At 62.7% G+C, this 25,360-nt stretch overlaps 1 protein-coding gene across 5 annotated transcripts in view; it reads left to right on the top strand.

The window, feature by feature from the left end:
* Nucleotides 1-25,360, top strand: part of PLEKHG5 (pleckstrin homology and RhoGEF domain containing G5) — a 25,821-nt gene extending 461 nt beyond the window's left edge. The window contains exons 2-22 of one of the 5 annotated variants that reach the window (XM_059374271.1): nt 794-870; nt 15,018-15,147; nt 16,019-16,121; nt 16,481-16,538; nt 16,903-16,994; nt 17,463-17,599; nt 17,877-18,022; nt 18,477-18,671; nt 18,749-18,937; nt 19,177-19,272; nt 19,968-20,018; nt 20,117-20,266; nt 20,612-20,722; nt 20,826-20,975; nt 21,057-21,194; nt 21,337-21,456; nt 22,792-22,924; nt 23,013-23,128; nt 23,227-23,426; nt 23,856-24,617; nt 24,887-25,345. In XM_059374271.1, the coding sequence (XP_059230254.1) occupies nt 794-870; nt 15,018-15,147; nt 16,019-16,121; nt 16,481-16,538; nt 16,903-16,994; nt 17,463-17,599; nt 17,877-18,022; nt 18,477-18,671; nt 18,749-18,937; nt 19,177-19,272; nt 19,968-20,018; nt 20,117-20,266; nt 20,612-20,722; nt 20,826-20,975; nt 21,057-21,194; nt 21,337-21,456; nt 22,792-22,924; nt 23,013-23,128; nt 23,227-23,426; nt 23,856-24,617; nt 24,887-24,896 (3,164 nt within the window). In that variant the 3' untranslated portion in view covers nt 24,897-25,345. Of the gene's footprint in view, nt 1-793; nt 871-5,799; nt 5,872-9,802; nt 9,984-15,017; nt 15,148-16,018; nt 16,122-16,480; nt 16,539-16,902; nt 16,995-17,462; nt 17,600-17,876; nt 18,023-18,476; nt 18,672-18,748; nt 18,938-19,176; nt 19,273-19,967; nt 20,019-20,116; nt 20,267-20,611; nt 20,723-20,825; nt 20,976-21,056; nt 21,195-21,336; nt 21,457-22,791; nt 22,925-23,012; nt 23,129-23,226; nt 23,427-23,855; nt 24,622-24,886 lie in introns of those variants that run through there. The other 4 variants (XM_059374272.1, XM_059374270.1, XM_059374269.1 and 1 more) reach the window with 4 other exon arrangements.

The following is a 25,360-nucleotide window of genomic DNA, read 5'->3' as shown; positions in this document are numbered from 1 at the left end:
GGGGGGCGCCGCTGCCGGCGGGCCGGCGGGCCGGCGGGGCGGGCGCGGGGAGCCGTGGGGAGCCAGAGCGCGCTCCTTACCCCGCTCTGGGGAAGGCCCGCTCAAGGTGGAAGGTGGACGCCGGGGTCGAAATCGGCGCGGTGGGGGTCCAAACTCTGCCCCCATGTTGGGGCCCGCTTCAGCAGCACCCCTTTCCCTAGCCCTGCAGGCTGGCTGGGGCGGGCAGCCTCTCTGCCCCTTCCCTGCCCCCCTCCGCTGCTGCGCCCCAGCCCCTGGGAAGAGGGGCAACTAGGAGGGGGCCAAATTCCGGGTCAAAGATGGACCATGGGGAAAGGGGACACCCCGGCCCTTTGAGGAGGAGTGCGTCCACAGAGGCTGAGATGTGGAGGGCAGGGGTGAGAAGGGATCTCGGACCGGCAGCCCTACGGGGATCCCCCAGGAAGTCTGGAGCCCCGCAAGGTCACTGAGCTACCCCCGCCCCCCACTAGTGGGACAGAGGGAGGGAGCCGCTTATTTCCAAAGACGTTTTCTCCCCGTGGAATCTGGATAATTTCCCTGGGGAACTGCAACAAGAAAAGGACTCTGCAAACAGATTCCCGTGCAGATAAGTTGGCATTTAAAAGAGAAAGGGACACTGACCTCCTTTGAAGGGAGGATTGAGGAGACCGCTCCACCCCATCCTCTAGTCTGGAGGCCAAAGGGGGGGGGGCAGGGCCGCCTGGGTGCCCCCGGCCTGGGGCGCAGCTTCCCTGGGCCCCACCCGACAGATAACCACTGCTTCTCTCCTCTGCAGACGACCAGAGCCTGGCGGAGGAGAGAGGACTGCGCTGTCAGAACCCAGACTGCATGGACAAGGGGCGTGCGGCCAAGGTAGGGAGGCTGGAGGGCCTGGGTTGCCGGGAGCAGAGGGGACAGCGCTCTGACCCTCTCTCTCTCCAGGCATGGATACCCACAGGGCGCTGGCAAAGGTGCAGCTGGCCCAGCCACGGTGTCCTCTGCGTTCACGTGTGGGTAGGGCCCTGGTTTAGGAGGCAGAGGGCCTGCCCTTGGCTCAGAAACAGCAAAATGGAGGGGCCTTCTGCTAGCCAGGGGAGCAGGGGTGCCCCAGAGCCCTTTCCTGCCCTGCAGTCCTTGCAGCCATGCTGAGGCGATGGGAGCTGTGGCCCCGTGTCAGGGAAAGGAAGCTGAGACCCAGGAAGGGAAGGGCCGCCCCCAGCCGGAGGTTTCGCTCCAGTGCTCGGTTGGCACCCTCCCTACAGCACTGGGCCACTAGTCAGGCCTGGGCATGGATTGGGGACACTTAGGGTAGTGGGTGAGAGTGACTGTGCTGTGGAATGACAAAGGGAAGAAGGAAAACCGGTCCTGAGGAGCCAGGACTTGGGAGCCGGGAGCAGGGCAGAAGGAGAGTGAGGATGACCAATATTGCTGGGCGATTCTACCCATAACGCGCCAGGCTCGATGCCCCGTGCTCTCTGTCCCTATGTGCTGCTGGTGGTAGCTCTGCTGGGAAGGCCTGGGTGCCCCGGTTTCCAGAAGAAGAGACCAAGGTTCAGAGAGGTCCTGTGACTTGGCTGAGGCCCCACAGCTCATGAGAGACCAAGCCAGGGCTTGAACCCAAATTTGGCCTCTTCCAGCATGCATTTGAGTGACCACGATGAAAACCTTCAGCACTTACTGGGTCCGGCCTGGGAGCGGAGGGCCCCCTGTCTCCTTCTGGCCTTCGGAGGTGCGTCCTGTCATTATTCTTCTTTACAGACGAAGAAACTGAGGCTCAGGGAGCCAGTGGCTTACCCAAGGACACATGGCTGGGATGTGGTGGAGCTGGGATTGGAACCCAGAGCCCAGATCTGTGTCATGGCAGAGCCTGTGTTCCGAACCGCCCTGTAGCTCAGCTCTGCCAGCTGCAGGAAATTAAAAATGCCACCCTCCCACCGCCCAGCTCCCCCTACCTCCCCCCTCTGCCCAGACACATGCTCATACATTCTGTACTGGAAGACCAGGTTAGAAGGAACATGGAGGACTGTTCTGGGGGCGGGGACAGGAGGGGGAGGCTTTCAGTTGCCGTGGTCACCAGGCAAGGGGGTGGCTGTGATGTCAGACACAACGGGCTGGCTCGGCTGGTGCCTGGCACTTGGGCTCTGGTGTTGGCTGGTTGCCTCTCTCCCAGATGGGGGCTCCTGGCAACACACCGGCCTCAGCAGCCCCCAAAGTACATCCTACCAGGGGCCCTTCCTGCAGGCAGCTGCTCCTGCGCCAGGCGCCCAAGCTGCCACAGACAGGGGCAAGGATGGGAGGTGCCTGACTGTGCAGAGGGGAGGCCTCCAAGTGGCGACCAGGTCTCAGCAAGTGTGGGCCTTCCATGGCCTCTAGGTCCTAGCTCCAGCCCAGCCCTGGCCTGCCTGGAACTCAGCGTGGCTGACATTGGCCAGAGGGTCATGCAGCCTGCAGGGGGAGAGTCCCGAGTCCTGTCCCCAGGGGGACCCCTGTTAGGACCAGTGGCGCAGACTCACTTTGGGGACAGGGATGCTGAGTGATCAGAGGCTTGGGGGCCCAGTGAGGGCAGACGTCTTGGAGAAGGTGGCCTCCAGTGGAGGACAAAATAGAGAGAGGCCGAGCAGCAGACAGGACTGGCCCAGGAAGGGGGGGCTGCCGCAGACACAGGAGAGGGGGGGAAATACGGGGCAGGAGGCTTGTCTTGTAAGGGGTCAAGTTGGCTGGAGCAGACAGTGAGAAGAGAGAGGGCGACTGACATCCTGCTTCGGTGAGGAAGAGGAGCAAAGACTGTCCTTGATGGTGAGAATCACCACCACTGACCAATCAGGCTTGTGCACTAGGTGGGGCATTAGGCCCTCCTGCTTGTCTCCCTGAGCCCACAGAGACCTCAGGAGGAAAGCCTTATTCTCCCTCGACTCGATGAAAATGGGCCCAGAGAGGAGAGACCTCGCCCACCTTGCGCAGCCTGATGAGCAGAGCTGGGTCTGGAGGGGAATCCAGAGCCTCGTTCTCGCTCCTCCCCAGCCGAGGCTCAGAAGGCTAGCAGGATATGACTAGCTTTGTAAAGGAGATGACGTCATTTGTGCGTTCACCGAACGCATCTGCTATGCCAGGCCCCGTTCTAGGCCCAGGGCCTCCAGGAGCCGACATCCTAGCTCCGCTGGGAGGAGGGGAGAAGTCAGGACGTGGGTTTGCCCAACTGGTCCCCAGGCTTTGTGTTAGCCTCTCATGGGTGCTGGGGTTCCCCCCACCCCTGGAGTTCGTTCCGGGAGACAGGCTCCTGGAGGAGGCTGCTGGCGTCCGAGGAATGCCAGGGGTAGGAAGGTGAGTGAGCAGGGAGGCATGCTGGGGTGCTAAGGAGGGAGCCGGGCCAGGGGATGGCAGGGGGAGGCAGAACTGGACTGGGAGCACCCTAAGGTCAGAGCTTCGGAGACCACAGGAGAGAAGTTGTATCCCTGCCCCTCCTCAGGTTGAAGGTGTGGAGAGTAGCCCACCCCTGTGAACTTGGGGGCCAAAGCCCACTCCTTCCCAGCTGTGCAGCACCGGGCAAATCACGACTCGTCTCTGACCTCAGTTTCTTCATCGAAAGCTGAGGCTTCTCGGGTTGCGGGAAGGATGAACACGGGGCTCAGACGTGCCGTGCTTCGCGTGGAGTGTGGAATGATGGAGATGTTCAGGAGAACGCTGGCCGTTCACGTACCCTGGAGGGGAAGAGAAACCCCTCAGCTGAGACTGTGCCCTCCTCCCCTTCCTGAGACCTGAGGGCTCCCCGGGTTCCATCCCAGACCCCACCTAGCCCCACCCCGCATGGCAAAGGTTCATGGTGCGTCTGGTTCTGTTCCCAGGGCGGGTGGAGCTTGGAGTCTCGGAAAGGAGGGAGATGAAAGAAGTATTATCTTCCTCCCTTGTGGAGGGCCAGGCGGTGACAGTGGGTACCCAGCCCTCCTGCAGAGAGATCACAGGACAGATGGGGTCTTGGCTTCCCAGCTACTGGAGGGGCCCCCTTGAGGCAGGTCCTCTGGTCACAGTCTGTGCAGGGCACCGCAGGGCGCCAGGGGACCTGGAGGAGGGCTGACACAGGCCCAAGGGACACTGGCATGTGACACTGGAGGGAACTGGTTTATCCTGGAGATGGGAGCCTCAGGGTATCATCCTAAAAGGTAACGATCCTGGCAGCCGCCCTTCATTCCTGCGCCCCGCGGGAAATGTTCTTGTCCTCACACCCACCCTCTGCAGTAGGGACCACCCCATCTCCCCATCTCCACCTTCCTGACAGGACACCACGAAGAAGGGAGTTAAATGACTTGCCACGGTCAGGCCGGGACTCACACCAGATCTGTCTGTCCCCAGAGCCTCCCTGTTTCTAAGGATCCGTCAGGAAGAAAGGGAGGTGAATTTTTCCGCCGGGCTCCAAGGGTCCTGGCAGCGGGGAGGCTCACCCCAGTGTACAGGCTGTGATCACCCCATTCCTTTTTAAGGTAAATTTAAAATTCTCACTCAGATTTGGTGTTTGTGAGCACTCCATTCTAGAGGTATTCAAGCAGAGACAGTGGAGTTCCCTTCCAGCTTCACAGTAGGCTGTGCGGTGGCAGGGATGAGTCAGGAGGAGGGGTGCTAGGGAGGGGCGGCCAAATGAAGACCAGTGGACAGAGGAAGGGGTGGATCTGGGATCCTTGTGGGGAAAGAATGGGCAGGATGTGGTGAATAATGGGAGAGGGAGTCACCTATTCTCCTGGGCAAGGCTTTGGGGGTGAGAGGTGGGAGGCCAGGGTGTCCTTGAGAGTGGCCAGAGTCTGGGGATTTCTGGGGGTGACTTTCAGACGCTGGTCAGCTGTAGACAGGTGGCAGTCCAGTCTGCAGCTTGGGGGAGTGGCCGGACCAGAGAAGCAAGGAGGAACTCCTGGGCTTTGGTGAATTCATTCCTGGGGGGAGCAGCTGAGGGCATGGGGTGCCTGGCCCCAGAGGCAAGGACAGAGGGACCCCCACATGGGCTAGAGCCAAGATGAGCTGTCCTGGAGTGGACCCAGCCCCAGGGAGGTCAGCACTGCCAAAGAGGGCAGCGCCTGCCAGGAGGGAGAACCGGCAGCCCCCAGGCCCGGGCCTGGCGAGGGGCATCTAGATTTGGGAAAATGCAGGTGGGCCTGAGCCCCAGATCAGCCCCAGGCCCTAGGGGCCATGCCCGCTCCACCCACCTCACCCCGCGGTCATAATTAGGGAAGGCGAAGGCGGGAGGTGTGCTTGGGGCCGGCTGCCTGACTCCTCCAGCGAGCCGCTTGTGTCCCGTGCACTCCCCGCACCCTCTGTGCAGAGGGCAGAGTTACTCTGAACTTGGGCGGCCGGCAGAGCGAGAACCGGGGAGCGCCGAACGGCGGAGCGGCCCCGTTTGCAGCCCTGCCCGGCCTGCGCCAGGGGGAAAGAGGGGCGCCGAGATAGGCGGGCCCGTGGCTCCGGCGCCAGGGTCATTAAGGCCTGGGGACTTCGAACTTTCCGCACGCCTGGAAAGGGCCAGCGCCCTCGGGGCCAGTGACAGTCCCTACCCCCCGGCCCCTAGATGACCCCCAAGCGCCAGCCGCCCTTCCTGCCGCCCCCAGGGCCGCGGGCTCCAGCGCCCGCCCTCCCCCGGCTCCCAGCGCCCCCCCCTCGCCCGCCGGGCGCTCCGATGGTACGTCCCGGCCCGCCCAGGTGGTAGCGCCCGCGCCGGCCTACCGTAATTCCCCTACGTCCCGCGCCCCACGCCGGCGCTGCGCCGACTGAGCCCGCCCCGCGGCTCGGGTGCCCCCGGCTCCGCGCGGGCTCCCCCATTCCCTCCCCGCATCCAGGCTTTGGCAGCCTTGGCCAGAGCCCCGGCCACAGGGGAAGGAGACCCATGTCCCTAAGGTGAGTCTCACGGGGTAGCTGGGGACGAGACGGGGCTGGGATCGGGCCGGCTGTGGGTCTGGGCTCCAAAACCGGCCCCTTATTAGTGGACAGAACCGGGAGTAGAGGGTCCCACGCAGTCCTAGGGCTGCGCGGGGGGGGGGGGGGGATCGATGGGCTCCAGTGGCTCTGCCTCCATTTACTTGAGGGTGGAATGGGCTCAAGCTCCCGTCCCCGCCCCTGGGACTCTAGGGTGGGGTTGGCTCGGCGCTGTGGCCGTGAGGAGCTTTATAGGGCCCCAGCCCCGGTGCGAGGATTGTTGGCAGGGCGAGAAGATTCCGGAGGGGCCTCGGCGCGGGGTGCTGGGAGGCTTCCGCGACCCTGCGGGAGCTGGGCGTCGGGGAGTTGGTCCCAGGCGGAAAGTCATCTCGAAGCCGGCAGGGGGCGCGCGAGCCTGAGCGTCGGGAGGCCTGGCCTGGTCAGGACCCGCTTGGGGGAGGGGAGAGGCAGAGGACCCAAGAACCTGGAGAGGCCCCGGCTGGCCTTGATCAAAGACGGGGAAATGGAGGCAGAGGGGGCCCTGGGTCCTACAAATTCCGAAGGAACCTTCCCCAGGTTTGCGGGGCTCTAGGAGGATTTTACTATTTTCTGTCCCTTGGCCAGGGTCCAGGCACACATTAGGGCCCAGGGGCCATCCCTAGGTAGAATATTCTAGAGAACTGCCCAATGCCCTCTTTGCACAGGTGGATGAGGGCGGGGGTAGGTGGAGCCCAGAAGCAGGTCTTCCGCAGCCCAGGCCTTAGCCTCCTCCCTCAGGCCCTCCCAAGGAGCCTTCTCATTCACTAGAGAGAGAGGTCAGGAGAAGGCACTGGCTTCAGGCCTAGGATCTTGGACTCCAGGATCTGGCACATTTGTGCTGGGACAGGGCGTGAGGTGAAGTCCACTGACCACAGCCTCTACCTCCCTCCTTAGCGCTGGGTCCCAGCTGGACCGCTCCCTGGGATAATGGGGCGGGTAAGGGCCTTACTGACTTCTGGGGCCTGTATAGTTAGCCTGGCCCGCAGAGAGGTTCTCTACACCCCTGCCATCTGCTCAGCACAGGGCAGGGCCTTAAAGCAGGCTCTGCCTCCAGGTGGGCCCCAGAATCCAAGGGAGTGAGGCCCAGGCCTGGGGGGAAGGGAGGGGTTGGTGGGCTGTTTGGAACTAGGAGAGCCTCCTGGCAGAGCTAGCCCCACCCTGGCCAGCCTGCTCAAACCTGCAGCCTCCGCCCCTGGATTTCCAAGGTGCCACATGGGGCCTTGGGGGCCAGTCAGCTCCCAGGGGAGCTTAGCCCGGGATCAGGAGCTTCTGGGCAGTCCTGTCCCTCTAGCCAAGACTCTCCATCCAAGCTGGTCAGTTATGAGCAGAGCATGAGCTGGACCCAGACCTATGGTCGCTCCTGGACTAGGAATTCCTCTGTCCCACCAAAGACCAGGCCGATCCCCAACCTGTTGTGGGGCTCGACTCCCACCATCCTCTGCTTTGCTGGGGTTGGGGAGATGGTGCTGGGGGGAATGAAAGGGGGCTCCTGCCTTGGAGACTCCATTATTCATCAGCCCAGCATCTGGTTTCTGGGTATCAGTTTCAACAAGCCAGCCCTGACTCATGAGCCTGGAGCTGGGGCTGGGCTGAAGAGGGGCCCCCTCCCCAGGGAGACAGGGGCTGGGACCTCTTTGTCCTGCGCATGGGCTATTTCAGCTCCCTCCCACAGAGGGGGTGGGGACCCAGGAGATTGCTGAGGCCTCCCCCTACCGCGCTGCAAGGGCTGGGGGCTCCTTTCTTGCCTTTGCTCTGCAGTCCTTGACCCTGCACTCTTGGCCCTGGGGCATTAGGGCCCTGGTCCTCAAAGGAGCAGCCCTCTGCCTTGCCTGGAGGGTGCTTCAGCAGCGGCATGACTTGGGGAAGGCCTGGGCCTGGTCACTTGGGTGACCTCTGGTGCCCCAAACCCCTGGCACAGGCCTGGCACTCAGCTGTCAGTGCTGTGGGGCCATGAGGACAGAGATCTGTGGTAGCAACTGTGCTGGCCAGGCCGTCAGGCCCAAGGTCACAGATGCTAGGAGGCAGAAGAGAACCTGTGGTTAGATGGTTAGGACGGCTTCGTTGACCATCAGCAGCAGGAAGGGACATCCAGGCCGAGACCTTCCCTGCCCCCATGGCCCACTCTGGCATGAAGACCCTTCCTCTGCCTTCCTCCGTCTTTTCTCATCTAGTCTCACTGAGCGCCTGCCATGGGCCAGACCTATTCTCAGTGTGAACGATGAGTGTGGCCCAGACAGCTAAGGCCCCTGACCTCTGGAGAGGACATTCTAGCATGGAGGAGTGATAATCGAGAAGTGACCAAAGAAGTAAAACAAGTTCAGGTAGTTTTGGATGCTTAGGAGGAAATAATTCTTTAGAGGATTGAGAACGAGGGATGCAGGGGCTACTCATTCTGAGAGGAGGTACAGGCCTCACTGACGAGGCGGCATTGAAGTGGGGGGTCTGGTGCCAGCCGTTACAAGATCGGGGGTCAGAGAAGGCCAAGGTACAGGCGCTGAGCTTGGTGAGTCGCAGCCGTGGAGACAAGGCCAGCTTGGAGACCACTGCAAGGGACCTTGCAGGGGGCAGGTGGGAGTCAGGCATGGTAGGATTTTATTCTAAACCTTTGGAGAGTTTTCAGTGGGGAGTGACATGATCAGGTTTTAGTGTTCAGAAGACTTGCCTGTGGTGTGGACAGGGATGGCTTGGGCTTTGGGAGTGGAGGCGGCCCTTGAAACCGGCGGGCTGGAGTGAAACGCTTGCTGCCTACAGAGACTGCGCCTCGGTTCCCCACCGCACCAGAAGAAGGAGCTGTCTAGGGGTTGGGCGGGGGTGGGGGTGGGGGTCTGATGATATCATCCCCACCCCCACCCCCGCCCCAGCCTCACAGGTACTGAGACGGGGTCAGAAGTCTGGGTTTCAGTCCTGCCTGTGGCCTTTTACGTCCCTTTGCCCCCAGCAGTGAGTGGGGATAGTAGCGCCTGCCCCCACCTCTTGGGAATGAGTGGAAAAACTCGTTGACAAACTACAGTGGGGACCCCACCCTCACCTTACCCCACCCTACAGCGGGGACACCCATTCCCTAATCCTCCCCTCTCAGGTTTCCATGAGTGCGCCCCCCACCCCGGGGGGGTGGGGCAGGCGGTAGGGACCCAGCCTGGAGCTGCTAAGATTCGCAATCGGGGAGAAAGCCCAGTTGGGCTTCGGGGTTTTCCTGAGGCTCCTTCTCACTCAACTCCGGGGGCTCCCAAAGGACTACCCTCTCCGCCCTTTCCACCAACACGCCTGCCTATCGCCTGCTGCCTCATCCTGTCGTCCCCGGTGGCCGGGCGCCCCCCGTTCCTGGGCACCACCGCAGGGCAGTAGGAGCAGGGTGTCGCAGGCTCAGGACTCAGGACTGCGGGCGGGCGCTCTGGTGGCCCTCAGGAGGGCCTCTGAGCGCCGGAGGGGCGGTCCGCACAGCTGGAGGTCAGAGCAGAGACAGGCGTCCCTGGGACAGGACACAGAGCGGGGTCGAGGACACGGGTGGGATGTGCCCCAGGCCTGCCCCCCCTCCTTATGCCGCAGCGTTCGGGAGCTCCCCTGGGTGAGGGAGTGGGGCGGGGGGCCGGGACCTGAGGCTCAGAGGAGGGGTCTCCGGGACTGCAGGGAGGGGTCTTTGCGCCCCAGACGTTGGCGTTGGGGGTGGGGAGGAGGGCAGGGCAGGGCCCGACGCCCGCGGGGCTGGGCTGGGGTCTGGGCTTCGCAGTGGAGGCGGGGGACAGCGAGGGGTTGCGGGGAGCGCCCCGGGGGCGGGGCTGGGGGCGCCGCGGAGCCGCCCCGGCGTGGCGCAGGCGGGCGGGGACCAGGCAGGCGGGGGCCCCGGGGTCCCGGCGCGCTCGGCCCCGGGGGCGGGCGCGGCCGCACAATGGCAGGAAGCGGAGCCCCGCGCTTTGTCCGGCGGGCGGCGCAGACCGCCGCTTCCTCCGGCCGCTATGGGGACGGGCCCCGGCGTCTCCGGGCGCCGCGCGGCCTCCAGGCCGGGCCCCGAGCTGCCCTGCCGGGCGGGGGGTCACGCCCGCGACGGTGAAGGCCAGGTACGGGGCGCCGGGGCGCGGGGCGGGGGGGCGCGCGGCTGCCCGCCCCACGGGATGCTTCCCCACCCCGCGCCGAGGGGCCCGGGCGGCGGCGGGGCCGGCCAGCGCTGAGCCTTTTGTGTCTGGGGCTGCGTCCGGACACACCTGCGGGTCCCAGGCCCTGCGCTGGAGCCCCCCCCTTCCCTTCCTCTGTCCGGGCCCTGCCCACAGACCCCTGCTCCCGCCTCTGGCCCCAGCCCTAGTGTGTGTGGGGAATTCTGACTTCTGGTCAGAATTCTGACCCCATCCCCATTGGGGGGCAGCCTTGACCATGCTCCCGGAAGGGCCCCTTCTGTTATTTGTAAAGTTGGGGTCCATCTTCTGCCTTTGGAGGTCCTGAGTGATCTGGCCTGTTGGTCCAGGGGGCTCTTCTCTTTGGGTTGAGCCCTGGGAACCCCCCCCCCATGCCCCTCCCCCATGGGCAGAGGTGCTGCTGCCCTCAGAGGGCAGCCAAGGTGGAGAGTAGGCACCTTGGTCTGAGAGAAGGTCCAAGAGTCTGGCTTTGGGAAAGGACTGCCCTGCTTTAGACCCTGGTTCTTGAAGGGAGCTGTGGAGACCCCGCCGTCTGGGGATGGAGGTATGAGAAGGGGTGGGGACGAGACTCAGGAGCAAGAGGGCTGTGCCCAGCCCAGCCTGAGCTCCCAGGTAGGCTCGTGATTCTTGGGGTGGGGGTTCCTGGAAGTTTATTGTCAACAGATCTGTTGAGTTAAGTGAAGAAACACCTACCTGGTTCAGATCCGGCTCCTCCCCTCACATGTCCTGCTGTCCCTGAGTGCAGGGGCTGCTGGGAGGCTGGGAGCAGAGGCCGTCAGCCACAGGCCGGCACAGGCTCCCATCATCACCACCATCAGTAGTAGCGATGGTAACAATATTATGTTAGTAGTAATAGGAGCTGTGGTGAGACTCCCCAGCGCCCGCCGGAGTGGCTGTCAGGAGTGAATTCTCGTGTGAAAATCGGTGGTCTATATATTAGATTGGTTTAAAGATAGGCTTGTGGCAGGGAACCAGGGACTTGGGCTGGAAGGTCCCAGAGGCCCACTGCGGGACCCTTCCAACCTAGCATGGGTCCTGGCATGTCACCCCCTACTGTGCGACTAGGGCCTGGGTGACCTGAAGGTCAGCAGCCCCACTGTTCTGTTCCAAGTCTGGTACCAGCAAAATGAAGCTGTCAGGGAAATCACTAGAGGCCTGGAAGTGGGGGGTACCTGTGCCAGGCTGCCTGCAAGGCTGGGGGACGGCTGTCTAGCTGGCAGACTGGGGCTTCTGCGAAGAAGGGGCTGAAGTGGGGTTGACGCTTTCCCTAGATTCATTGTCAAGAGGAGAAGCTTGCAGCTTTTGGAGGGGGGGTTCCAGAAGCCGCACAGCCAGTGCTCACTCTGTCCGCAGCGCCCCAGGGACGCACGGTGCGGGCAGGCAGAGCTGTGGCTGAGCATAGCAGTTTTCATGCTCTTTTGGAGTAGATAAAATGAGAATAGAAACAATGGCTCTGGCTGAAGGGCACAACTCACCGGCTGCCCAAAGCCCCAGGAACACACTGGAAGACCATTTGAGGAGGATGTGGCAGTGGGGGGGCATCTGGCGCTCAGGCTGCCATCAGGAATCTGGGCCATCGTGTCCACAGCCACCTGCCCAGGGCCCAGTCAGTCCCCTGCTTGTTGTCATTTCCGTGCCCATGGTTTTGGGGGTTTGGATTTTTATGTTTCGGTCTAATGGATGATTGAGGGGCCACAGGAGCCAAACAGTGAGCCTCAAACTATGCTTGCTTCCCTCTGATCTCTATAGCCGCTGCCCCCTCTCCCCAGGCTGCCCCCGGGCCAGCCTCCCCTGCTCCTGTCTCCCTTCTCAGCTACGCATTACCGTGCTGGGTATCTAGGAGCTGGAGCTTCACGGCACTGGCTTCGGGTCCCGGCTCCACTGGCTGGGGACCTTCAACAAGTTACTTGAAAACCTCCCGAGTCTCACTTTCCTCTTCTGTAAGATAGGGGCTGTCACAGCTTCTACCTTCTGGGGCGAGGGGCCTTTAGCCCAGCCCCCAGGCACATGGTGATCAGGTTGTAAGTGTAGATCAGACTTTTCAGCCCCCTTCTTCTTTCTCTTGGACTCCTTCCTCTGCTGTCTCGAGGCCATCTGTCCTCATCCTGTCACCTTGGAAATCTCTGATCGGGTTCTCCCCAGCCCAGAGCCCTCCCACGACCCTCCATCGCCCTACTTACTGAATTAAGCAAGTATTCTCTGAGCAGCGAGGACTGGAGATAGGGCAGTGAGTGGGGCAGACTAACATCGCCGTCCTCGGGGCCGGCGAGGTGTGGAGGGAGCAGAGAGAGACAGGCAGGCTGCTCCCTGGCAGACAGTGATTTTAGAGTAAAGGTCTGTCACTTCCGTGTCCGGGGAAGAGCATTCCAGGCCGAGGGAGCAGCAGATGTGGGGCTTCCGAAGCACAGGGGCACGACGGGGGTGGCGGGTGGCGCGGAGCGAGCCTGGATGGCAGGACAGGGCACGAGGCCCCCACGGTCACCGCACAGGACTCTGGCTTTTCCTGCAGGGAGACGGGAAGCCGCCGAGGGGGCGGAGGGGCTGCTTGGGCAGCTCGTGGCGAGCAAATGATTGAGGGCAAGGGTGGAAACAGGGAGACCAGTGATGAGGTCATTGTTGTGGGTGGGGTGAGCGGTGACCCTGATGGAGACCAGGGGGCAGCAGTGGGCCAGGGGGCGTGGGCGGCTGGGAGGGAGGGCCGCCAGCATTCTGGCCCAGGCTGAGGTGACAGAGATCAGAGTGACCCCAAGGATTTTAGCCTAATGGATCTGTTTCCCCGGGGGCCGCCATAACACGGAGCACTCCCCGGGTGGGCGGAAGCTGAGCCTCACACAGAGACCCACACAATGTAGCGGCGGCGTCATCATCTGCCCGTGTGTCCTTGTCTCTCCCTCCTCATCTGGTAGGGACCCTGCTCGGAGGGTTGTTAGAGCCCAGCATGACCTCGTCTTCACTGCTCACATCTGCCGGGACCCTGTTTCCAAATAAAGCCATCCTCTGAAGTCCTGGCCGTGAGGACTTGACCCGTCTTTCTGGGGGGCTGCTGCTCAGCCCCATGCCCCCCCAAAGCAGGAAGTGGACAAGGGGGTGCTGAGAGCTGCGGGGGGACAGCAGAGCGTGGGGCTTGGGGAACCACGGAGGACGAGATGGTGGGAGAGAGACCCCCCTGTGCCAAGGGCTGCGTCCCGTGGGTGGACTTAGAAGTGCGCGGCGGCTGGGGGCCCAGAGGAGGGTGTTGGGGATGGACGGGGAAACGAGGGGAGAGGGTCTGAGAGAGAAGAGAAGATTTTCTAAGGTGGAAAAATCTTCTTTGCAACCATTGTAGTCCTGTTCGGTTTAGGTGGACATCACCAGTGGGTGTGAGGACCCTGGAGTGGCTGGGGCTCCGGTATCTCAGAGTACCCCCCACGGGCTACTTACTCATCCCAAAGAGAAAAAGGATCTTTACACAGCACAGGGGGTCCCCGGGTGACCCGGCAGCCGGCCGCATGGAGGGGGTTGCTGTCCACTCTCTCATGTCCCTGCCCAGATGCTCGGCCTGAAACCACCTGAGGTCTTCTGGAAGGATCCCCACGGAGGGGCTTTCTGCCAGACCACTGGCTTGAATGCTTCAAAAGTATCGATGTCCTGAAAGAAAACAACAGACACATGTGGAAAACTCGTCCTTGAGGGAATAAACAGACGCGGCTGAGAGTGTGTGTGAATCTTGAACAGGCTCCTGTGTGGGAAAACACATCCGTAAAGGCCGTGGTTCAGATAGATGGGCGGATGCAAACTTAGACCACGGACCGGGTCATATATCCGTGATCAGTTTCCCGACCGTGACAGTTGTACTGGGGTTTTGTAGGAGAATGGCCGTGCTCTTCCACACCTGGGGAGGGGGGAATGGGAGGGGAGCACAGCGCGACAAATGCTCACGACTGGGGAAGCTAGAGGGGCGTGTGGAGGTCACTGTGTTGTTCTTACAATTCTCTGTAAGTCTGAAATACTTAAAAATGGAAAGTCAGGGAAGACACGTTAATGAGTACTGGGAGGGAAAACGGGGAAGTGGTCAGGATGGAGACCTGTTTCATGGGGTCTCACTGAAAGGGTCTTCACTGAAAGGCGGAGAACAGGGCCTGTGAGCCAAAGGATAGGGAGCCTGAGGGTGTAGGGGAGGGAGGGCGCCGCGCAGCTCCACACCCGGCAGCTGGGCGGCTCTCCCTGGCGGGCCGCTGGATTGGAGCAGGGTGAAGCCCCCCCACAGTGTGGGGCAGGTGGGTGGACCTGGTGGGGAATAAGGAGAGTGGGAAGCAGAGTGAGCTGGAGGTGAGCTGTGGGGCCAGAGGGCAGAGGACGAGGCATGGCAGTCCTCCCCAGGGATGGGGGAGAACATAGGGTGACAGAGTAAATACGGTAAATACCCGGAGGGGTTGGGGGGGAAGCACTGCCTTAGCACCGGATGCCAGTGCCTTTCTGGACTCCAGCATCGCCCCCTTCACCCCATGCGAGGTTGCATGCAGGGGCCAGGCACCTCACAGAACTTAGGGCAGAGGGGCTGGTGGTGGGGGGCGGACGGGAAGGGCTTTGCCGGTTCTGACACAGAGCTGGCCGAAGCAGATGTCACCCCTGAGCATTTTGGGGTGCCCTTCCTTCCTGAACCCCAGGAAGAGGCCCTGGTAGCAACGGCCTCGTGGTTCCTCCCTGGAAGTTTCCCCTCCACACTTTGTTCTTCGAGGGCAGGGATCTGCTTTTCCCGGCGGATTCCTCACAGTGGACACATAGTGGGGCTGGGGGACTGTCCACAGAGTGAATTAAGGAGCACGAGGCCCCCCTTGCGGAATGGATGGCTGAGAAACGAGCAGCCTTGGGAGTGACCAGGAGCCTGGGCCTGTGGCCTGCAGTGGTCCGGGCCGCCGCGGTGCCCGCTGCCGCTGTGCCCGCTGGGGGCCCTTCCTGCCACCATCCCCCCTTCCCCAAAAGGTATGCCACCACGCTGAGTGCCAGCAGCTGCACCGCCGGGGACCCCTCAACCTCTGTGAGGCCTGTGACAGCAAGTTCCACAGCATCATGCATTATGATGGGCACGTCCGCTTTGACCTGCCCCCGCAAGGTGAGCGTGGGGAGGGGCCCCAGCCTGTCCCTTCGAGTTCCCAGAGCAGCAGCAAACTCCCTGTCTAGGGCATGGCGTCTTGGTAACTGTCAGCGCGGCAACAGGGCCGTCACAAGGACTGGAGCTGTGACCGAAAACAGTGAAACCCAAGAATGTTACGTCCCCTTTTGTGCTCCCAGTGTTTTAATAAGAGAAGTCCGGGGACAGTGCCCCATCACAAGAGCAGGCTTGTCTCTATCAGGTTGTGGGTCTGCAGGTTGTGGGTCTCCAGGAGTTCCTCCTCCAGCTTGCCCCCGGGCCGTCCTGGAAGAGTCTCCTTTCTTCTTGTCCTTAGGGCTGGGGACTGCGAGCAGAGTGGTGGAGGGTGGGGCTGGCAGGTCACAGGAACAAGAAACCCCTCCTGCTGCGTAGGGACCTGGCCCGAGCCCTGCTGGCCACCGGCTGCCTGGCCAAAAATGCCAGACCTGTCTCCCCTTATAGGAGGTCAGAGGGATGAAAAGACTCTCTGCCGAGCCCCCGGGACCTTGGGTGTCGTCACGGTGGTGGGGACAGCTGTAGATGTTAGTCCCTTCCTGCAACAATCCCAGAGGCAGGATTTCCTCATCCCTATTTTATCCTATTTTATAGAAGGGTAAACTGAGGCCACAGGTGGGTTTGTACTGAAGGCGGGGCATCGCCTGGGGTGTCATCCCTGTGTCTTTTTGAGTCTAGCAATGGAGAGATAAGAAGCAATGACAGAGCCCCTTCCCGTCCTCACAGACCTGCAGGGCGCTCGCTCCTCCGGGGAAGGGGGAGCCCAGGGCTGGTAGCGGGATGAAAACGGGGCCAGAGAGGGAGGAGGCATGACCTTTCCTCTCACTTTACTCCAAAGGCTCTGTCCTGGCCCGGAATGTGTCTACCCGGTCATGCCCCCCGCGCACCAGCCCTGCGGTGGACTTGGAGGAGGAAGAGGAAAGCTCTGTGGACGGCAAAGGGTAGGTGGGCAGAGCAGACACTCTGATCTAAGATCCAAGACCAGAGGCTTCCGAAGGCCTGACTGGAGACCCCTCCCTGCCTCCATGGACGCCCTGATTCCTGGAGGAGGCTGTCCAGCCTGGGCCCGCCTCCAGCTCCAGGGCTAGGACTCAGCGGGACTGGGTACCACTGGGTGTGGCTCCTGTGTTTGGCCACAAGAGGGCGTACAGACCCTGTGGGCCTTGGGCTGCCTGAGCACACCTGAGTTATCTGTCACCCCTGGGGTGAGCAAGGAGTGCCCGGCCAGCTAGGGCCCATTCACATCCCACCTTGGTGAGGGCCTGGCCATGCCCTCTGACCTCTGCCCCCTGTTCTGCAGTGACCGGAAGAGCACAGGCCTGAAACTCTCCAAGAAGGCAAGAAGGAGACACACAGATGTAAGGGGTCCCCAGGCTGTCAAGGGGGCTTCTGCCAGCCCCTGCCCTTCCTGGGCCCGTCCCTTTCCATCCCCAAGGCTGGGCTTGTCTGCTCTGACCTCCAGGACCGGGGATGGGGTCTGGAGTGAGTAGGTCCCCCTCCCCCACCACTGTGCCCTGCAGCCCAGTACTGCCCACCTTAGCCAGGAGCCAGATGCTACAGGAACTCCTCCCTTGGGCGAGAGGGATACAGGGGACCTCCCTGGGACCAAGGCAGGCTGGGGAGATCCTTGCATTCACTCCCATGCTGGGGTTTCCATCCTGGACCCTGGGAGGAGGTTCAGAGACAAGGGGCACCGAAGTGAAGGGACCCGTGCCCTTTCAGGACCCAAGCAAGGAGTGCTTCACCCTGAAATTTGACCTGAATGTGGACATTGAGACAGAGATCGTTCCAGCCATGAAGAAGAAGTCGCTGGGGTAGGTCTTGGTGGGGCCAAGGCAGAGGGAGTGGGGCAGGGGAGGGTAGGTATGGCTTCGCAAAGGCCTAATGGTGTATGTGTGTGTGGTGGCCTGTGAGTGAGCAGGGCTCCCACCTCTGGGCAGAGCCCCCCGTGTATCCCAACACATGTGCGCGTGGCCCAGTTCCTGGATATGGCCCGGCACGTGACAGCATCTGCCCTGGTGTGCAGACCCGCAAGTGTGAGGGCGTGGGCATGCTGGCTTGTGTGGAGACACTTGGAGGAGTGTGTGACCCTCTGTTGGCAGTTGTGTGCGTGTGTGTGTGTGTGTGTGCGTGCATGCAAACCTGTATGTCTTGGTGCCTCTGTATGATCCTGTGGGTGTCTCCCTTCATCATCGGTAAGGTGGGGTGGAGCTGGAGCTGTGCCCAGGGTAGGGGGTCCTTCTGCCTGCCCCCTAACCCGTACCCCTCCCATCCTGGGGCAGGGAGGTGCTGCTGCCGGTGTTTGAAAGGAAGGGCGTAGCCCTGGGTAAAGTGGATATCTACCTGGACCAGTCCAACACACCCCTGTCCCTCACCTTTGAGGCCTACCGGTTCGGGGGACACTACCTGCGGGTCAAAGGTGAGTGGTGACCCTGGCAGGCAGGGTGGCTGGGCCCAGGCTGGGGCCCCCTGGAGACGGCTGCTTCTTCCCAGGCTCAGATTCCCACTGGCCACGGCCCTGAGCAGGCTCATTACCATACAGGTGTCTCTGCCGGGCCCTGGCTCTAGGTGGTGGGGGGGCGGGGCCCCAGGCGAGGGCAGCCAGGTCTTGGTTTGGATCCTCAGGAGAGAGAGGTCCGTGGTCCCCTTCACCACTGGGGCTGAGGATCTCTCCTTCCCCCCCGATGCTGCCCCAGCCAAGCCAGGGGACGAGGGGAAGGTGGAGCAGGGAGTGAAGGACTCCAAGTCCCTGAGTCTGCCGGTCCTGCGGCCGGCCAGGGCCGGGACCCCCTCCTTGGAGCGTGCGGACCCCCAGAGCCGCCGGGAGAGCCTGGACATCCTGGTGAGGCACTGTCGGGACTGGGGGTGGGGAGCGGCTCAGCGGGAGGTCACCTGGGCCCCTCACCCCTCTCTTGGGTTTTAATTTCCCCCTCTGGAAGACAAGGCTGGCTCTGAGGACAGGGGACCCCAAGATAATGGGTCTTGTCTTTGAGTGTCTGCTGGTGCCCCAGAGTGTGTGTGTGTGTTGTGGATCCGCTTGGGGCTGTGCTTATACGTGCATGAAATATGCATGTGACTGTGTGTGCTTGGGGCTGCGGGGGGTGGCCCAGGTGCGTTTGTGCCTGGCTTTTCCAGCCCCAGAGCAGGTACGGATCTCAGAAGAGGTGGCCTTCCGGGGTGGGCGGTGTGCAGAAACCCTCCCACATCTCAAGCTTGCCGGAGGTCTAGGGAACCCGCTGTGGGGCGGGACTGTGGGAGCCGGGGTGGGCCTGGCCTTGATCCCCCTCCCTGGCCAGGCCCCTGGGCGCCGCCGAAAGAACATGTCAGAGTTCCTGGGGGAGACGAGCATCCCTGGCCAGGAGGCCCCCGCGTCTTCCAGCTGCTCTCTGCCCAGTGGCAGCAGTGGTGGTGGTGACAGCTGGAAGAACAGGGCTGCCAGTCGCTTCAGTGGCTTCTTCAGCTCAGGCCCCAGCACCAGCACCTTTGGCCGGGTAGGTGGTCCCAGGGGCCCGGGGCGGGGCAGCTGGCTGGCCCTGTCCCCTGCCCCCAACCATGGGTGTCCTTCCAGGAGGTGGACAAGATGGAGCAGCTGGAGGGCAAACTGCACGCGTATGGCCTCTTCGGGCTGCCCCGGCTGGCCCGGCGGCTGCGCTTCGACCACGACTCGTGGGAGGAGGAGGGGGATGAGGAGGAAGAGGAGGACGACGCCTGCCTACAGCTGGAGGACAGCTGGCGGGAGCTCATTGACGGGCATGAGGTTGGTACCACCGCAGTGACAGGACTTTCTGTGGGGCAGCCCTGCCAGGCTGCTGACATCATTAACTCACCGTGGGGAAACCGAGGCAAGGAAAGCGCAGCGCCACTTGGCTGACTCAATGGGAGAGGAGGGCCCAGGACTCGGGGGACCTCCATGTTCCCGCCGGGAAAAGGACGTGGCCTGCAAGGTTGCGTGTCTCCTCCCTGGACCTCTTGGCCGACCCGCTGCCCTTCCTGCAGAAGCTGACGCGGAGGCAGTGCCACCAGCAGGAGGCGGTGTGGGAGCTCCTGCACACGGAGGCCTCCTACATTAAGAAACTGCGGGTGATCACCAACGTGAGTGTGGGACCACACCTGGCCCAGAGCCAGCCTTCCCTCCTGCCCCAGCCCCGCAGCCTCCCACGGGGGGCCCTTGAGCAGAGTTAGGGGCTTTGCAGAAGGAACATGGGAAGGAGAGGGAGAAGGGCTGCTCCCCAGGGAGGAGGAGACGAGTCCCACAGGCCAGGCACCTGCCGGGGACTTTGGGCAAGTGTGTGGCATCGGCTGGGTGGACACTGGGCACATTGACTCAGTGATTAGTCCCGAGCACTTGCTGTGTACGAGCTGTCCAGCAGCCACGCCCTGGACCCCTGGACGTGGAGATGGAGAAAGAGAGAGAGAGTGTGTGTGTGTGTGTGTGTGTGTGTGAGTGAGTGTACTTCAGCCAGGGGAGCGCACCTATCCTGAGCTTGGGGTTCATGGAAAACGTCCTCGTTAAAACTCGGAGGCTGAGTCAGGGCAGAGAGGGAGGAAAGAGCTCCAGGTGTGACTGCAAGGCCCGGTCTCCCAGAGATGTCCCTGCAGGTGGGGGCGGGGCAGGCTCACCCCCCGCTGGGCTGTGGAGGCTGGGCCTTTTCTGATGGGGTGGACCGGCTCTGTCCCGGGCCGCTTCAGGGTTTCCTGGGAGGGGGAAGGGGTACAGGGGAGTCTGAGTCTGGGTGGGGCGTCGGGACCGGGACGCCCCCCAGCTACCTCGCTCCCTGCCCCCACAGCTGTTCCTCTGCTGCCTCCTGAACCTGCAAGAGTCGGGGCTGCTGTGCGAGGTGAGGCGAGGCCTGGGCCCCGGTGCCGATGGAAGGGGCGGGGCTGGGGCGGGGCTTGTCGTCGGGGCGGGGCCGAGCGCACCTCCCGCCCCGCTCAGGTGGAGGCCGAGCGCCTGTTCAGCAACATCCCCGAGATCGCGCGGCTGCACCGCGGACTGTGGGCCAGCGTGATGGCGCCGGTGCTGGAGAAGGCGCGGCGCACGCGGGCGCCGCTGCAGCCCGGGGACTTCCTCAGAGGCTTCAAGATGGTACGGGCCGGGCCGGACCCCGGCGGGGGCACTGCGTCAGGGCCGGAGCGCCAATCCGGTCTGTCCATCACCCCAGCCCCTCCCCCCCACCCACCAGTGGCCCCAGAGGACCCCTAGTGTTCCGGGACAAAGAACTCCGAGTCGGTCGCCGGGTTTGAACCCCACCAGGCCACCCGCCTTTCCTCCCTGGGGAGGGCGGTCACTTCCGCGGAAGTTGGGTGTGGACACTGGGGTGATAACACTTGCCACACCTTGGGGTGGTCCCGAAAGTGCCTGAAGAGGGGCTGGCGCAGGGCCCGGCCGCGGAGAGCGCGCGGTGACCGGGCCTGTTCCGCCCCGGGCCAGTTCGGCTCCCTGTTCAAGCCCTACGTCCGGTACTGCCTGGAGGAGGAGGGCTGCATGGAGTACATGCGCGGCCTGCTGCGCGACAACGACCTCTTCCGGGCCTATGTCACGGTGAGCGCAGTGGGGGGGGGGGGGGGCCCGGGGGGGGGGGGGGGCCCGGGGGGGGGCCAGGAGCACGGGGGCGGAGCTTACCTGAGCCCCGCCCGCGCCGCAGTGGGCCGAGAAGCACCCGCAGTGCCAGCGGCTGAAGCTGAGCGACATGCTGGCCAAGCCCCACCAGCGGCTCACCAAGTACCCGCTGCTGCTCAAGTCGGTGCTGAGGAGGACGGACGAGCCGCGCGCCAAGGAGGCCGTCGTCACCATGGTAACCGGGGCGGCGGGCGGGTCCCCCCTCTGCCGCTCGGGGCCCTCCCCAGACCTGACCCCCGCATCGCCCGCTGCGCAGATCGACTCCGCCGAGCGCTTCATCCACCACGTGAACGCGTGCATGCGGCAGCGGCAGGAGCGACAGCGGCTGGCGGCCGTGGTGAGCCGCATCGACGCCTACGAGGTGGTGGAGGGCGGCAACGACGAGGTGGACAAGGTGGGGGACCCCTGGCCCTGCTGGAACGGACGGAGGCCAGACTGGCAGCCCGGGGCTGTGCTGGGAATCTCGCTTGAGGATGCCGGGGCGAGAGCGGGCGTCGGACCCTGACCTGTCTACACCCCCCCCCACCCATCACCAGCTCCTGAAGGAGTTTCTGCACCTCGACCTGACAGCACCCATCCCTGGCGCCTCCCCTGAGGAGACGCGACAGCTGCTGCTGGAGGGGAGCCTGCGGATGAAGGAGGGGAAGGACAGCAAGGTGACTGGGTCCCTCCACCCGCAGGGCCCCTTCCCCACCTCCTGCTCTGTGGGTTTGGACCACCCTTTCATGGGAACCTTCTGGGCCCTAGTTAATGGTTCTTCGCTGCTGTGTCAGTTGGGGCAGCAGTTCAAGAAGGAATGGCTTTGTGGTCACTTGAGGGCTCAATGATCTCCTGTAGTGTATTCTGTACAGGTGTGGCGGCATGGGCACAGCCGGTGGGGCGCTGGGCTTGCCCCCCTGCTGGTGCCATAAGGGTTCTTGGTTGGGGGGGGTGCGTTCCAAGAGCAGGTCACGAACAGCCCAGAGCGTGGCTTCTGAGCTACTAATCCCAGGTGCATAACCCAGAGCCTGCAAATTGTGGTTTTAAAGATTTATTTATTTATTTGAGAGAGAGTAAAAGAGTGCATGCAAGCAGGGAGAGAGGGAGAGGGCGAGACACAGACTCCCCACTGAGAGCGGAGGCCGGTGGGGGACTGATCTCAGGACCCCGAGGTCATGACCTCAGCTGCAACCAAGAGTTGGATGCTTAACCAGCTGAGCCACCCAGGAACCCCCAAATTGTGGTTTTCAAAATCACAGATCATAAATTCCCTTTTTCTCTTTAATGTGAACTTTTTACTGAAATAAATTATACCTATATAGCTCCATGAAAGAATAAAATCTTGCTCTCTTCATTTTAGTTTTTTAGAAGACTTTATTTATTTATTTATTTATTTTTATTTTATTTTTATTTTTTAAAGATTTTATTTATTTATTTGTCAGAGAGAGAGCGAGCAAGAGCGAGCACAGGCAGACAGAGTGGAAGGCAGAGTCAGAGGGAGAAGCAGGCTCCCTGCGGAGCAAGGAGCCCGATGTGGGACTCGATCCCAGGACCCTGGGATCATGACCTGAGCCGAAGGCAGCTGCTTAACCAACTGAGCCACCCAGGCATCCTGAAGATTTTATTTATTTATTTGAGAAAAAGAGAGAGCATGAGTGGTGGAGGGGCAGAGGGAAAAGCAGACTCCGCACTGAGTAGGGAGCCTGATGTGGGGCTGGATCCCGGGACCCCGACATCGTGACCTGAGCCGAAGGCAGACGCTGAACTGACTAAGCTACCCAGGCACCCCTCTTTTCATTTTAATTTTATTCTCAGGGTCATGGGAGGCAGGGAGCAGGGAAGGTGTTTGACAAAATCTGAGTGCCCCCAGCGACATCACCAAAGTGCAGTAAGGAAGGGCTGGTGCAGGACCCAGCCCAAGAGAGGGTGTCCCAGCAGACAGGCTGCGGTCCCAGGACCCTGGCCCTGATCCCCGGCCTCGCCCGCTCCCCTTGCTGCCCCCACCCCTGCAGATGGACGTGTACTGCTTCCTCTTTACGGACCTTCTCTTGGTGACCAAGGCAGTGAAGAAGGCTGAGAGGACCAAGGTCATCCGCCCCCCACTGCTGGTGGACAAGATTGTGTGCCGAGAGCTACGAGACCCTGGTGAGGAGCCCGGCCTATCGCAGGCCAGGAGCTGGCGGGCAGGGGCTCTGGGTCCTCGCTGATGCTGATTTGAGCGCCTCCTCACCAGGCTCTTTTCTGCTCATCTATCTGAACGAGTTCCACAGTGCCGTGGGCGCCTACACGTTCCAGGCCAGCGGCCAGGCTCTGTGCCGTGGCTGGGTGGACGCCATTTACAACGCCCAGGTGGGGACCGGGTGGTGGGTGTACGGGTGCAGGGGGGCGCGGGCAGGGTGTCGGGGGGCGGGGGGACGGCTGTTCACAACCCCCGCCCCCACCTGCAGAACCAGCTGCAGCAGCTGCGTGCCCAGGAGCACCCAGGCAGCCAGCAGCACCTGCAGAGCCTGGAGGAGGAGGAGGATGAGCAGGAGGAGGAAGACGACGAGGAAGAGGAGGAGGAGGAAGGCGGGGAGAGTAGCACCTCTGCTGCCAGCTCCCCCACCATCCTGCGCAAAAGCAGCAACAGTCTCAACTCCCAGCACTGGTATGCGCCCCCCAGCCCCTGCCAGCAGAGCAGACCCGGCCCCAAGGCACCTGACCCTGCACAGGGCCCAGGCACGGCCCCTTCCTCCGAATGGTTCCGTGTGGGGGAGAGGGCTGTGCCACCCACCTGAGTCCAGGTGGGCTTGGCAAAGGGTTTTTAGTTGGAGTTGCCAACTCTGATGGTCTGGTGTTAGCCGGGCGGAGAGCCAAGCCAAGGGTTCTCAAACTGTGTCCGACTAGAAGGAGTCTTGTGGTGGTGCCAGGTGCCATTCCCGGGGTCCGCGTTACGGGTGTAGGAGTTGGGAGATCCGGCTGGTGGCCACACGCTTGCTCTGGAGAGGCCAGAGGCTGTAGACCTGTGGGTGCCCAAGCAGGGGCTGTACCAGGCCACCCGGGCAGCTGGCCTGAGCATCTCCTCCTGGCTCCGCAGTGCTTCCGATGGCTCCACCGAGACCCTGGCCATGGTTGTGGTGGAGCCTGGGGAGACGCCATCCTCTCCGGAGTTCGAGGGCGGCCCCTTCAGCTCCCAGTCGGACGAGACCTCCCTGAGCACCACGGCCTCCTCTGTCACGCCCACCAGCGAGCTGCTGCCCCTGGGCCCCGTGGATGGCCGCTCCTGCTCCATGGACTCCGCCTACGGCACCCTCTCCCCAACCTCCCTGCAAGACTTTGCGGCCCCCACCCCTGCGGGGGAGCCAGTGCCCCGGCCCCCAGAATTGCCACAAGCCCCCTCACCTCCACCCTCACCCCGCCTCCGCCGCCGCACACCCGTTCAGCTGCTGCCCCGTCTACCCCACCTGCTCAAGTCCAAATCTGAGGCCAGCCTCCTCCAGCTGCTGTCAGGGGCCACCACGTGCAGAGCACCCCCCTCGCCTAGCCGCAGTCTGTCAGAACTCTGCTTGGCCGTCACAGTCCCCGGCACGAGGACTCAGGGTTTCCCTCGGGAAGCTGGGTCCAGCGGGGCTCGCCGGGGGACACAAAACCCTGGCCATAGCTCTGAGCCATCAGAGCTGGAGGGCAGAACCAGCTGCCTGGTGGGGGAGCCTGAAAGACCCGCCAGGAGAAGCAAAGAACTGCCCAGGGTCCAGCCCGAGCCCCCCCCAGGGATCTCTGCCCAGCACCGGAAGCTGACGCTCGCCCAGCTCTACCGAATCAGGACCACCCTGCTGCTTAACTCGACGCTTACTGCCTCGTGAGTGGCCTGGGGTCGAAGGCTGGTGGCCCCGTGTGCTGGCAGTGGGGGGCACTGAGCCTCAGGAATGGGTAGGGGCACTCTTAAAGCTGGGAGCAGGTGGCATTAGGGGATGGGGACGGGAGCCTGCTCCAGAGCCTACACGATGGTATCTGCAGAGGGCAATGGGGAAGGGGCCTAAGAGTTCCAGTGGGGCAGGAGGGCGGCCAGGGCCCCTCCGAGGGGCATCAACCAGAGAAGGACTATCTTTCCCTTCCCCTCTCTTGCAGGGAGGTCTGAGCAGAGGGAGGCCCCCAAGGGAGCCCCTGACCGAGCGACGGCAGACAGCGTGCCTCCTGGGGCATCCCGCCCCCAGCTCTGGCTGCTGCCTGTGCCCGCAGCAGCCAGACTGCCAGGCAGGACCCCCGATTTGCACTTTGCCGGACTGGATGGAAGTGGAGGAGCGTTGAGCTGAGTGCCAGGCCCAGGCTGCAGTACTTCCTCAGGACCCCCAACAAGGCCACCTTCACTAACCTGTCCACCCCCCCCCCCACCAAGTCCTCCCCAACCCCACAGAGTCCCTTGCTCGCTGCTCCTGGATCACCCACTCCAGTCTTCTGGGCTGGGCTCCGGGGTGGCCCTTCCCCTCCAGCCTCATCTGGCCCCAACTGGGATGTTTGTTCCCCTGGTCTGGCCTTCCTCCCTCCCAGTCCCACAGGCCACCCCAGGCTTGGGTTCGGCGCTGTGTAAGTTTCCATATTTAT

This window comes from Mustela nigripes, chromosome 14 (assembly GCF_022355385.1).
Source record: "Mustela nigripes isolate SB6536 chromosome 14, MUSNIG.SB6536, whole genome shotgun sequence".
NCBI classification, from domain to species: Eukaryota; Metazoa; Chordata; class Mammalia; order Carnivora; family Mustelidae; genus Mustela; species Mustela nigripes.
Note: the sequence above shows the minus strand (reverse complement) of the source record. Positions and strands in the feature narration are given on the sequence as shown.